The sequence below is a fragment of the Heterodontus francisci genome, chromosome 3 (assembly GCF_036365525.1).
Source record: "Heterodontus francisci isolate sHetFra1 chromosome 3, sHetFra1.hap1, whole genome shotgun sequence".
Taxonomy (NCBI): domain Eukaryota; kingdom Metazoa; phylum Chordata; class Chondrichthyes; order Heterodontiformes; family Heterodontidae; genus Heterodontus; species Heterodontus francisci.
This window is the reverse complement of record NC_090373.1, coordinates 53,243,182-53,256,223: the sequence shown is the minus strand read 5'-3', so window position 1 is coordinate 53,256,223 and position 13,042 is coordinate 53,243,182. Positions and strand designations below refer to the sequence as shown.

General features: G+C 43.7%; 1 protein-coding gene across 12 annotated transcripts in view; it reads right to left on the bottom strand.

Moving 5' to 3' along the window:
- Positions 1-13,042, bottom strand: part of LOC137356372 (doublecortin domain-containing protein 2) — a 198,976-nt gene that overhangs the window by 161,961 nt on the left and 23,973 nt on the right. For all 12 annotated transcript variants that reach the window (XR_010971044.1, XM_068022287.1, XM_068022263.1 and 9 more), the window contains one exon: positions 1,339-1,415. Coding sequence is in view for 11 of the 12 variants with exons in the window: in XM_068022287.1 (XP_067878388.1) it covers positions 1,339-1,415 (77 nt within the window). In the remaining variant the exon portion in view is untranslated. The remainder of the gene's footprint in view (positions 1-1,338; positions 1,416-13,042) is intronic.

Here is a 13,042-nt window from a genome sequence, read left to right as displayed (position 1 = left end):
AGCTTGCATGTACCTGTAGCACCACCTCATTTAAACCCTCCAACATCGCACATTGGCAAATCAATACATGAGGTTGGATGCCCAATTTTCCAATCAGCACCTGCCACCCAGGGAGCCACATGGATTCAGATTTCCTTTATAAGCTTTTTTTTTCATATACCCTCCAAAGAGATTGTTGTAATGAAAGTCCACACAGGTTGTAATTAGCTTCAATTTTCCTGTTCATGTTATTAAAGCAAGTTCAAATGGAAGCCAAAATGGGCCAGAATCTAATCTCTATTTAACCTAAACATCAGCCAAGTTGCACATGCAGAATTTATGCTGATTTTAACCAAACCAGCCATAGGTGCTACTACCAGATTTAGCCATCCCAATATTAACAGGAGCAGGCTCATAGCTAACCTCTTTGCCAACCCCATTAATCATTAACCATTTCCAATGATTGCTTTGACTCTGTTATGCCCACCATATGTTCTGTCCACTGTTCAACTGAGTAAACAAATGGACTGTGCATCTGCACACAGTAGGGGTAATTCTGTCTTTGGTCGATATTGTAAAAGGACCAATATTAGATCAGCCGCCCAGTATACATCTCTCCTGATTTTCATTCGGAAAGTTGGGATAGATGTATAACAGCCAAGTGATCCAATATTGTCTGTTTTACACTATCACCCTAAAACAGAATTACCTGATGTTTTTGTAACTACTGCACACATTTATAATTAAAGTTTATCTACATTCACAAGCTTGCCCACTGACTCTAGATTGAGGTAACATAAGATATGGTGTGACTTGTGCATTATAAGGTACACAGGACGCTGGAGATTTAATCATATGTTATAGCAGTTCATGTCTAACGTATCTATGATAAAATAGATTTCACAATTAATTTGGTTTACACCTAGGGGATATATATCCATCTTTTTTTTAAATCAGTCAAACAAAACAAAAGAAACTGCAGGCAGAACACAAATTAAAATAAATTGATCCATTAAGCAGCTTTGTAAACAGGAAATCACTTGTTTCAGTAAAACACAGCTGCCGTTTTTCTTTGATGTTGCATCATTAAAATATTTATGAATTCACACGACTGAGTATTGACAACTGTGTTGGATTTCCAGGCCTAAGATGCTCCACACCACATCTGTCATCTCGCCTTTTGATCAAAAGGTGAATCTTTTTAAAAAGCAGTGTTTTCTCTCACTGAAGTATTCCAACACAGAGTGTGTGTCAAATCTGTAAGCTGAGAAAAAACCCACTTAAGTTACCTGAGCCTCACCAAGAACCCTTTACTTTGTATAGAAAAGGGTAAGTATTCTAAAATAAAAACATACTGACTTGATGGTACATGGTTCATAGTTGTACTTTCTCCATCGTGCAGAAACAATAATTCGGCTGTGAACAACTGGTCGAATCTGGAAAAAAAAGCACAAGGCTAACACGCTTTATAGTGTCCTACTAGAGAAAACTGTATTAATATGTTAACTTGAGCTCCAGCAGTTAGTCTAATTTTCTTCAAATTTATGCCAGTGCCTCCAAAATACTACAGATACAAGATTACAGTAAAAGAGAATGTATTCATTTCCATCTCTCCCTGTCACACAAAAAGACATGATCTCCTGTAAATCTTCGGTCTTGTTTAAAAAATCCTCTTATCTTATAAAGCAATGTTCATGACAAAGCCAGCAGTCACTGTGTGTTAACAAAACTAAGGCAGCTGAATATCCTGATGTGCGGGCATTAAGGATTTTTTTTCTGGAAGTCTGTTCATTTGCCACCCAAATGTTCGTGCTCTAAATTTTGAAATTTGCCATCTTACCTCACTACTGTTTTTGATGGTAAATTAGAAGATTTTACTGCCAAGGCACTAAATATAACCATTAAATTAGACCCAATTGGAAATCTGATAGGTTTGTTCCCTTAATGATTTAAAAATGAGCTGTCAAAGATTTGACTTGTGGTACTGTAGAATTTGCGGCAGCAACATAAAACAAAACACACAAATAGAGAGTCTTGTAGCATGTCAGAAGTGACACTAACACAGCAGATGCATCTTCAACAAGTCTAGGATACTCTACCAGGTTATAGGTTGTCCACCATAATAAAAGAGCTCCAGAAATGACAAACAGGGTATCTCCATTGTAGGACAGACAAATGCATTAAATATTCTTGCTGATCTTACAATTAGCTCAGGTATCTCAACATTACCAGGATATAAACAGAAAAGCATCTTGATATTGTATCCACCATCTGAATTCATGCTTGCACCAAAACTAAACAGTTAATTATTACCACTGATCTACTTAATAAGTATTATGATTGCTTGTTTGCCTGATACAAAATTGAGGTTAGAACATACAATGCCACATATAACCATGGATCCACTAGGCAGAATGTTAACAGCCTGGTACAAGGCTTGGAGTTTGTTCCTATGGGTTTAATCTTTGGCACAAAGCTACCTGGGTGATTCCAGAATATTGACAAAATCCAGAGCATTTAAGGGCAGGAGCTGCACAGTGGTCGAGATAGATCCTTCAGCTTACAACAGATGTATGCCTGACTGATTGAAACTGATTGCATTCCTTGCAAATAGGCTCTGATACTGAGACTGAACATTCTCCATAGCTGAACTGTAATTCACACTTTCCAAAACTGTGCTGTTTAGTAAGGTGGTGTGTAACTCTAGGGCCTCATTAGTCCTGTCAGCAACAACGAATAAATCAAGTGAAGCTATATAGTGTACTGAATGTGGAAAGAGGTTCCTCAGTGTTCAGGAAGAACAGCAAATCCACGCCTTAGGGACAATAGCATATCCATGCTTTAGGGTTATTAATTCTAACAGTTCATCATATCGGTTTAATTACCTTGCTTCCCAATTAAATATTGGGAAGACTGAAGCCATTATTTTTGGTCCCCGCTCCAAACTCCATTCCCTAGCTACCCACTCCATCCCTCTTCCTGGCAACATTCTGAGATGAAGCCAGTCAGTTTGCTACCTTAGTGTCACATTTGACCCTGAGATGAGCTTCCAACCTCATATTGGCGCCATCACTAAGACTGCCTATTTCCACCTCCGTAACGTCGCCCAACTTTGCCCCTGTCTCAGCTCATCTGCTGCTGAAACCCTCATTCATGCCTTTCTAACCTCTGGACTTGACTATCCCAATGCACTCCTGGCTGGCCTCCCACATTCTACTCTGCATAAACTTGAGGGCATCCAAAACTGTGCTGTCCATTTCTTAACTCGCACCAAGTCCCATTCCCCTGTGCTCACTGACCTACATTGGATCCCAGTCAAGCAACATATTGATTTTAAAATTCTCATTCTTGTTTTCAAATCCTTTCATCGCTTCACCCCTCCCTATATCTCTGTAATCTCCTCCAGCCCCACAACCCTCCAAGATATCTGCGCTCCTCTAATTCTGGCCTCTTGTGCATCTCTGATTTTAATCGCTCTACCATTGATGGCTGTGCCTTCATTTGTCTAGGCCCCAAGCTTTGGAATACCCTCATACCCTCCCTACACCCCTCTGCCGCTCCACCTCACTTTCCTCCTTTAAGACATTCCTTAAAACCTACCTCTTTGACCAAGCTTTTGGTCATCTGACCTAATATTTCCTTTTGTGGCTCGGTGTCGTACCTCGTTTTATAATCCTCCTGTAAAGCACCTTGAGACATTTTATCATTTTAAATATGCTAAATAAATATAAGTTGTTGTATGTACATTAATGCTGTATTAAAATTATGTTAATTTACTTATCATAAATGTGTTAATAAAGAAATGTTATTTTGTGATCTTGTTGTCTGAGTTTCTCTTTGACGATTCAACAAGAGATGAGCACCTCTCAGTATTATAGCACATGCCTAAACAGCAAGCTGTACTGCAAAAAGAAAGAAACAAAGAATTTGCATTTATATAGCGTCTTTCACAATCTCAGGAAGCTCCAAACTGCCTTATAGCCATTGAGGTACTTTTGAAGTGTAGTCACTATTGGAATGTAGGAAACACATCAGCCAATTTGCACATAGCAAGCTCCCACAAATATCAATGAAATAACAGGCAGGTAATATGCTTTCGTGATGTTGGCTGAGGGATAAATGTTGGCCAGGACACTGGGAAAAACTTCCTTGCTCTTCTTCAAAAATGTGCCATGGGATCTTTAATGTCCACCTAAAAGGGCAGACAAGGCCTTAGTTTAATGTTTATACGACCATGTAAGCAAGCCAAGCTGTCAGCATTTGATCATTTCTAGGCATGGACCTTGAATTGGCAGAGGGTCCTTTGAAGAGGATTTAAGATGAAGAGATTGAAGATCTGTCCAGTATCTTTTAATTTAATATTCCTTACAAAGGTTTATCGATCTACTATTCTTCTTCTTAAACTTGGTTTGCCTTAACAAATATATATAAGATTGTCCCCAGTTGTAATTATTGCTAGAATAGCCAGGAAAAGGAAAGCATTTTTTTTTAGCAGCAGCAGAGCTTAATCTGCTAGTAGATAAGGTTTTAAAATGACAAAAAGAAATGTTTTGGCCCAGGAGAGTAGCTCTATATTTCATCAATGTTGCAGTGTATGAGCAGAAACGGTCAAAATTAATAATGCCATCTAAAATATTGAACAAGTGATGTGTCATGTACTGAGTTCATTAGAGCGCCATTAGAAACTGGTTGGACAAGTTCTTCTGTGATTTTTCCAAAAAGAAAATATTACACAGCAGTACAAAGACTTCACCATCCCGAGTTGTTCTCAGTATATTCGAGGGTAGTACTGGAACGATGATTCATTCACTGCTTTGTTCATTATTCCTTTCTCACAGTGGATCTAATTAGGGTTCCTAGAGTTTGTAAAATGAGCACAAACCTTCTGGTAGATGGTGAATTAGATGCTAACAGGAATTCATCCCACCAACTTTAAATGGTGGACATACTGGCACATGAATTAGGTAGGGTTAGGCAAGAGCTGATGTAGTAAAATTAATACCTCCAGCAACTTTAAGGAATGACAAAGATTTCTTTTGTATTATCCAAAGGGGGCATGACATTTTTCTAAATTCATAGAATGATTACAGCGCAGAAAGAGGCCATTCAGCCCATCATGTCCCTGCTGGCTCTCTGCAAGAGCAACTCACCTAGTCCCATTCCCCTGCCTTTTCCCCATAGCCCTGCAAATTTTTTCTCTTCATATAATTATCCAATTTTCTTTTGAATGCCTCAATTGGACCTGTTTCCACCACACTCTCAGGCAGTGTATTCCAGATTCTAATCACTCACTGCATAAAAACATTTCTCCTCATGTCGCCTTTGCTTTTTGTCCCAACCACCTGAAATCGGTGTCCTCTGGTTCTTGATCCATCCGACAATGGGAGCAGTGGAACAATTGATACACAACAACAAGCTCTTATGTTATTGTTATATATGAGGGATGTATTAAGCAATGTCATTAAGCAATGTCACCTCAGTCATACCATGCAGGATATAGTTCCTAGAGGCCATTATCCAGGCCTTTGCACACAGCATTATATTTTGCAATACATTGCATGTGTCTAGTAGGACTCTGAATTGGATCACTCTGTGAGTGTGGCCATCTTCACCGAGCCACAAAGGTTTATTCTACTAGTGTTGATAAGTAGTAAAGAGGATGGACCCAGATCCATAAAGATTGTCTGCAGGAGTCTGCAGAATCTGTAGGAATTCCTCAGGGTAGTATCCCAGGTCCAGCCATCTTCAGCTGCTTTATCAATGACCTTCCCTCCTTCATAAGAGGATGCTCACTGATGATTGCACAGTGTTAGTTCCACTCGCAACTCCTCAGATACTGAAGCAGTACTTGCCCATATGGAGCAACAGCTGGACAACAACCAAGCTTGGGCTGAAATAAAGATAAAATACTGCAGATGCTGGAAATCTGAAATAAAAAGAGAAGGTGCTGTAAGTACTCAGCAGATCTGAAGGTCACAGACCTGAAAAGTTAACTCTGTATCTCTCTCCACAGATGCTGCCAGATCTGCTGAGTATTTCCAGCATTTTCTGTTTTTATTTCAGACTTGGACTGATAAGTGGCAAGTAACATTCATGTCACACAAGTGCCAAGCAATGACCATTTCCAACAAGAGAGAGTTTAAACACCTCCGATGAAAGGTCATTGACCTGAAACGTTAACTGTTTCTCTCTCCACAGATGCTGCCAGACCTGCTGAGTATTTCCAGCATTTTCAGTTTTTATTTCTGATTTCCAGCATCTACAATATTTTGCTTTCCTAACCACCTCACCTTGACATTCAATGGGATTACCATACGCCACCATCAACATCATTATGATGGGGTCACCATTGACCAATGGGGCTGGACTTTACAGGCAGTGTTGTGAACCTGACATCGGGACCATTTCCGGGTCCCGACCCTGCTTGAGGTTGCTGCATGCATCAGTCAGCATTTTATCATTTAGGGATGTCAGATGCGCTCAGGAGGCAGGAGCTAGAGGTGGAAGGCCACATTTAAAGGTCACCTGTCAGCCACCAGTGCAGCTGCAGGCAGACTGTATCATTACAAAATCCTGTCTTGGCTTTTCGGAGCCCTTTCATCGTGATTTAACGCCACTCGGGCACTTATTTGCCTGGCGCCGGGATCCCCATCCCTTTAAAGACCCATCCTGCCTCCAAGAGCTGCCAGCCTATCAGTGGGCCGGCAGCTCAGTAGTATCAGCTGCGATACCAGGAGTGGTGGCCACCGCCGGTACTACGATGCCTTGGACCAGGCCCAGCATTGAAGCCCCAGACCCAAGGTAAGTGAGGCAGGGTTGCTGACCAGCAGGCCTCAGCGAGGGGTGGCAGACGGTGGGCGTTTAGTGCAGTGGGAGGGATGTTCATGTAGGTGGAGTGTTTCCTGACAGGGGCCCCTCTGTGGGCCATAGATTGCCCACAGAGGAGGGTCCCCACCCCAAGCCTGCAGGGAGGCCGCTTCATTTCACTGGGCGACCTCCCCACATGGCGGAGGTTTCCCCTCCCCACCACCCCTGGTTAAATCCCAGCAACAGCAGGAAGAGGCCCTCAAGTAGCTGGTAATAGGCCACTTAAGGGCCTCAACTGGCTTCTGAGTGCAAAGGCCATCATTGGCTTATCCTGTCCTTGACTAAATTCCAGTGTGACGGGAAAGCAGTGGGCCCTCAAGCCCCTGCTCCCGCTACAATTCCATGGGCCCCTCTCTGCCTCAGAAGCAGTCTCTGGGGGGCCCATTAAGTTCAGCCCAGAGTGTACAAGAGTAGAGAGCAGCAAATTGGCAGGCAGTTGTGGAAGGGCAGTTCCACGATCCAGCAACGCATGCCTGGAGGTTCTGATAGAGGAGGGGAGAACCCGTAGGAACGTTTTATTTCTTAAGAGCAGCAGGAGCCCTGCCAACCAGATTTAGTAGGCGTGTCTGGAGGTTGCGTGAGAGGTCAGCAGCCACAGTATGGTGAGCGGGACACGGGTTCAGCGCAGGAGCAGTGGACTGGCATGAACATAATGTATGAAACATTCTGCAGCATTGACTGCATGAAAGGGCAGCCAGTTGCTCTCCCGCTCCTGGTCAGTGCAGAAGTGCAGATAGGCGATAAAAGGGCTGAGGGAGACAGGGCTGATGTCAATGGTGCCATTCCTAAAGGGACCCCATCTTCTGATGCCACCCCCTCAGTCTGTCTGACAGAGACACATGTGATGTCTCAAGCTCCCATGACTGACACCGCCCCTGCACAAATGCAGCCTGTGGCAGTGCCCGAGGAGCAGTACCACAGGCATCTCAGCCACTGGTATGCACACTCGAGCAGCCTGCCTCCACATCTGCTTCAGTCACAAGGGGAGCACACCATAGGGCCTCTCATAAGAGGGCAGAGATGTGGCATTAGCATTACTTTGGGGTTCGCTAGAGTGCAAATCGTAATGCTTATGTCAATACACGTATGTCTGTGGAATGAAACAGGTAGTTTTGGACCCTTATATGTGTCATTTCATTATTATTGGGACATAGCAACAGCAGCATAAGGTGGTGCCCGAGCGAGAAAACTGTGAGTGGATGGGGCCACCAGGTGGCCATTGGAGAAGAACTGCTTAATGACTACTGGACACTAGGAGAAGACTGTGGCTTTGAAATATTAATTGTGGGTGCAAATGATGGGATAGCTGTATGCATGGGAAGAGTCCAATGCACAATCTGCCAGCTCAGGGGAAGCATTCCCTGGATCAGGGTTTTGCAGGCTTCCCTGCCATCCTGGTCAGTGTGTTGCCGCCTCCACATGACTCTGGATGGCCTTGCAGTGCAACCTTATGGTTCCATAAATCTCCTCCTCCTCCAGAGCGCTCTTCCACATGGTCCTCCTCAAATGCCACCCACTCTGCAGGGCCATGTTGTGCAGAGCACAACAGATCACCACAATGGGTGACACCCTTTTAGAGCATACTGGATGGTGCCACCCCCCCCCAACCGATCAAGGCAGCAGATCCATATCTTCAGGGGGCTGATGACCTGCTCAGTGGTGGCCCTTATGCTGAGATGGCAGTGGTTGTATTGCTCATGCCCCTCCATTTTGGGGTTACACACAGGTATCATCAGCCATCAATTCAAAGGATATCTCTTGTCAGCCAGAAGCCATCCAAGGAGGCTGTTTGGTGGCGTGAATTGCTGGGCCAACTGCAGCTACCTGAGGACAAATGAATCATGACAGTTTCGAGGAAACCTAGTGCATATCTGAAGGATATACAATACAATAGTCGCACACCAGCTGAACATGGAATGAGTGGAACCATAGAGTCATTTACGGCACAGAAGGAGGCCATTTGGCCCATCGAGTCCATGCTGGCTCTCTACAGTCCCAATCACCCACTGGATCCCTGTAGCCCAGCAAGCTTATTTATCTCCTATTGATAAAAACACTGGGCTGCACCACAGAGGCCTCAAAGGCCAACTGGATACAGTCAATCACGCCTTGCACCTGAGGGAATACTGCCATGGAGACAAATCCCACAGCTTTCTGTGCCTGACTGGCCGCATCTGTGGCAAAGATAATGAAGTCCAATGCCCTCTCATACAAGGCATCCATCATCTGAGTGTTGCTGCTGTGCATGACCCCATGCAAAATCCCCCACAGGTCCATAGCCAACCCCTGAAAATGGGTGAGACACGATAAAATTCAAGGCGACTGTACCTTGACAGCTGGGGCAGTGGGTGTTCACCCATTCCTTGTGGCCTAAGGTCCTCATCCAGTAGAGTGCACAGATCAGCCACAACCCGCCTCAAGAGGCACAGAAGTCAGCAGCACTGCTGCTCAGACATGTTAAGGAAGCTGAACCTTTGTCGGTACAGTTGATGCCTCGTATCGCCTTCTTGCCCCTCCTGCCCCTTGACCAGCACCCCAGTGTCCCTGTGCATCAGGTGGCTGCTTGTGTTGCTAGTGCCTCTGCTCCTCCCCTCTGAGCAGGTGGCCCCCATGTCAGATACAGCCTCAAACATTAGGACCTTAGTTGCCAAATTTCCCTTGCACCTTGCAGTGACCCAGAATGAGCTGCTCTCCAAGACCCATCCTCCCATTCAACACCCCCAATCCTAGAGCTCTGCTTCCATTACGGCAAGTCAGTGGCTATGCATGAGCTCTGTTTGCTGATTCCCCCTTTTATGCAGAGGATTTAATGTCTGCCACTTTAGTCAAAGGCTTCCCGCTGTGCTGCCGCCTCATCTGCTTGAACAAGATGCTGACACAGCGTGGAACCCATGAGCCCCTGACAAAATTGTAAAGCTGTCTCACAAGATCGCTCTGATGCCGCTTAATGGCCTTAATTGCCTGCCTGCTGCTACCAGGTGGGTGGCCATCCTCCCTGAGAAGACATCTCCAGAAAAATTGTGCAGAGGCAGCAACACGTTGGACGACCGGCATGACATCCTCCTGTGTAAAATCACCAGCACGTCTGCTCTGAACCTGCCTCCAGCTCACTGGCAAAATTCTGCCCATAAATACTGTGACTACAACAGCAGGTTAGAAGCTGGGAATCCTGCAGCAAGTAAATTACCTCCAGACTCTCCAATGCCTGCCCACCATCTACAAGGCACAAGGAATTCTCTCCACTTGCCTGGATGGGTGCAGCTCCAACAACACTCAAGAAGCTCGACACCAGCCAGGGCAAAGCAGCCCGCTTGATTGTCACCCCATCCACAAACATTCACTCCCTCCACCAACGACGTACAGCGGCAGCAGTGTGTACCATATACACGATGTACTGAAGCAACGCACTAAGGCTCCTTCGACAGTACCTGCCATACCCACGACCTCTACTACCTAGAAGGACAAGGGCAGCAAATGCATGAGAACACCATCACCTGCAAGTTCCCCTCTAAGACACACACCATCCTGATGTGGAACTATATCACCGTTCCTTCACTGTTGCGAGGTCAAAATCCTGGAACTCGCTCCCTAACAGTACTGTGGGTGTACCTACACCACATGGACTGCAGTGGTTCAAGATGACTGCTCAACACTTCCTTCTCAACGGTAATTAGGGATGTGCAATAAATGCTGGTTTTGCCAGCAATGCCCACATCCAATGAACAACTAAAAAAAGTACCTTTTTTGGCTTTGATATGCATCATGACATCGGGACATTGTGATTACCATGGATTTCTGGTGAGCCACATCAGCTACAACTGTTACATAGAAGCAGGTTTAGCCCTGCTACACATAGCATTATGTTACCTACCTGGATGTGTCTAGCTAGAGGAGCAGCACCCAAATTTATATTGAATGCAATTCTATTCTATTTAAAATGGAAGCACTGCCTGTGGAGGCACAGCAGGTGCTGTCAGATCACCATATAATGAGATCTACCAGGAGAACCATATTTCATTGCCAGTAATGTATCTCCAGCACAATGTGGTTCAATAACAATTGCATAATTTTTTAATGTTTGGTAAACACAGAAAAAAAAACACTGTTACTCATGCTTTTTTATGACAGCATTCTTCTGAAAAAAGAACTCTCACCAATGAGCACCCATTTACTAATGAGTTATCAAGAAATATGGTTCACTTTAATTTGTGGCTGTAACCATGGCATGCCACTCTTTCTTGTCCGTCTTATTTCTTGTCCTCTTAACTTCTCCAATTCTTCCCCCACCAACTTCAAGTTTGATCCTATACAACGTCCAGTTTGTTCCAAGTTCTGCTACCCACATCTTGTCTGACACTAAGAACCACTCCACTTGTCACCTTTGTCCTCGCCAATCTCCAATGCCCAATGCTTTGAATTCTAAATCCATGTCCTCATATACAAAATCCTGTCGTGGGTCTCACCCCTTCCTTGTCAGCAATGTCCTCTAACCCAATGTGCCAACATGTCACCTTTGCTCATCTTATTCTGGTTTCCCTTGCATTCTCTCCCACTCTCCCTTCACCTTCAATAATAGCATCTTCAGCCATATTTTCCCCAATTCTGGAAGTCTCTGAAGCCAATTGCCATTGTAATCCATAGCTTTTCTACAATGACACTGAACTAAGCTCACAATGTAATTAAACTATCAGTGAAAGGTCACCAATATCAAAGCACAGAGGAAGTGCCTTATTAAAAATAATTATGCAAAATAGACGTGAGGAGAAGCCGCTTTTACAGCAATGTGCTACCACTTTCAAAACTAGCCACTGAAAAGGCCTGAACAATTGTGCCTGTTATTCTCTGGCCAGTGCCAGTTAATCATTACACTGCAATCAATACATGGTATCTTTTAGGTATGAAAGTGATTAAATGAGATAGCAGGGAGCAGAATCAATTATTAATGTTTCCATTTGCAGCAAAAGATTAAAATAAAAGATAACATGTAACGAGCTGCGACAGAATGAATTAAATTAAATGAATTCGCTCACCAAGAACGATAACACATACCATATGGGGTTGCAGTATTTGAATTTATTGTTGGATTATTCTCTAAATCTGGGGAAATAATCAAGACTATACTATAATGACTATTCAGTCTGTGCTGTGCTGTTACTCAGCACATTTTATCAATATAATTGTGCAGTTAAGCACAGCTCACCTCTCTGGGCTGAAGGGTTACTGCAAAGTGAATAATAATCTAAACTTTGAAACAGTGATGGAAACTGAACCTAAACATTAATCCATTTCTAGACAGTGCAATTGTTGATTGTAAATGGATATGGTCAGAACAGAAAAAAAAATTTTGAAAAGGAAACAAGCTGATTTACACAGGTATGCTATAGACCATGCATTGGAAGTATATATATATCGGGCCAATATCCTGACCTCCAAGTCTTTACAGACATTATAGAAAGGCTTTTGTATATTGATAGTCTCCCATTGGTGGCAATGTGAACAATAGTCCCATTATCGAGCACAGGAGGTAATATAAATGGGTTGACCTCTATACCTTTCACAGCACCAAGGACTTAACCTCTTGTGGGTCCCCAGAACAGAGTTCAGAGAAACAGAAACCAAACACCTCTTTCTTTAGGTCCTCCAACAGGGACTAGAAGCATATGAGTCCAGTTAAATAAAAAGGGGGAATGTTGGAGAGCGGAGTCGGGGGAAGTTTAAAATGAGCTCATACCCAATTATTCCATACCATTTGCAAGCCAAAATCACATTAACAAGAAATGTTTAGTGTGACTGACTTGAAAGGCACCATGACTCTGAAATTCCAAAGGGTAGCTGTCCCACCGTAACTCCAGTAAGTAGAACTCCCAGCAAAACTTGGGGAAAAATGGAACTTTAAGCCAATTACATGGGATCTGAGTCGATCTCCCACCAAAATTACAAGCGGCATGTAAAGCCCCCAATGAAGTTGGGGCCCCATCTCTCTTGTCTGAGTATATGTTTCCCAAAGCAGGGTTGCACAAGTGCCAAAAGGGGTCAAAAGGATCAAGGACACTTTGATAATTTGTTTCACATTTTCACCTTCTGTTTACTTCACACTGCCTCCAGCATTGGCAATCACCATGAATTTCTTTTGAAAAAAAACTTCAATTTATAGGCTGCCCATGGCTTTCTGTTTAAATAGCTCATTATTAGGCAC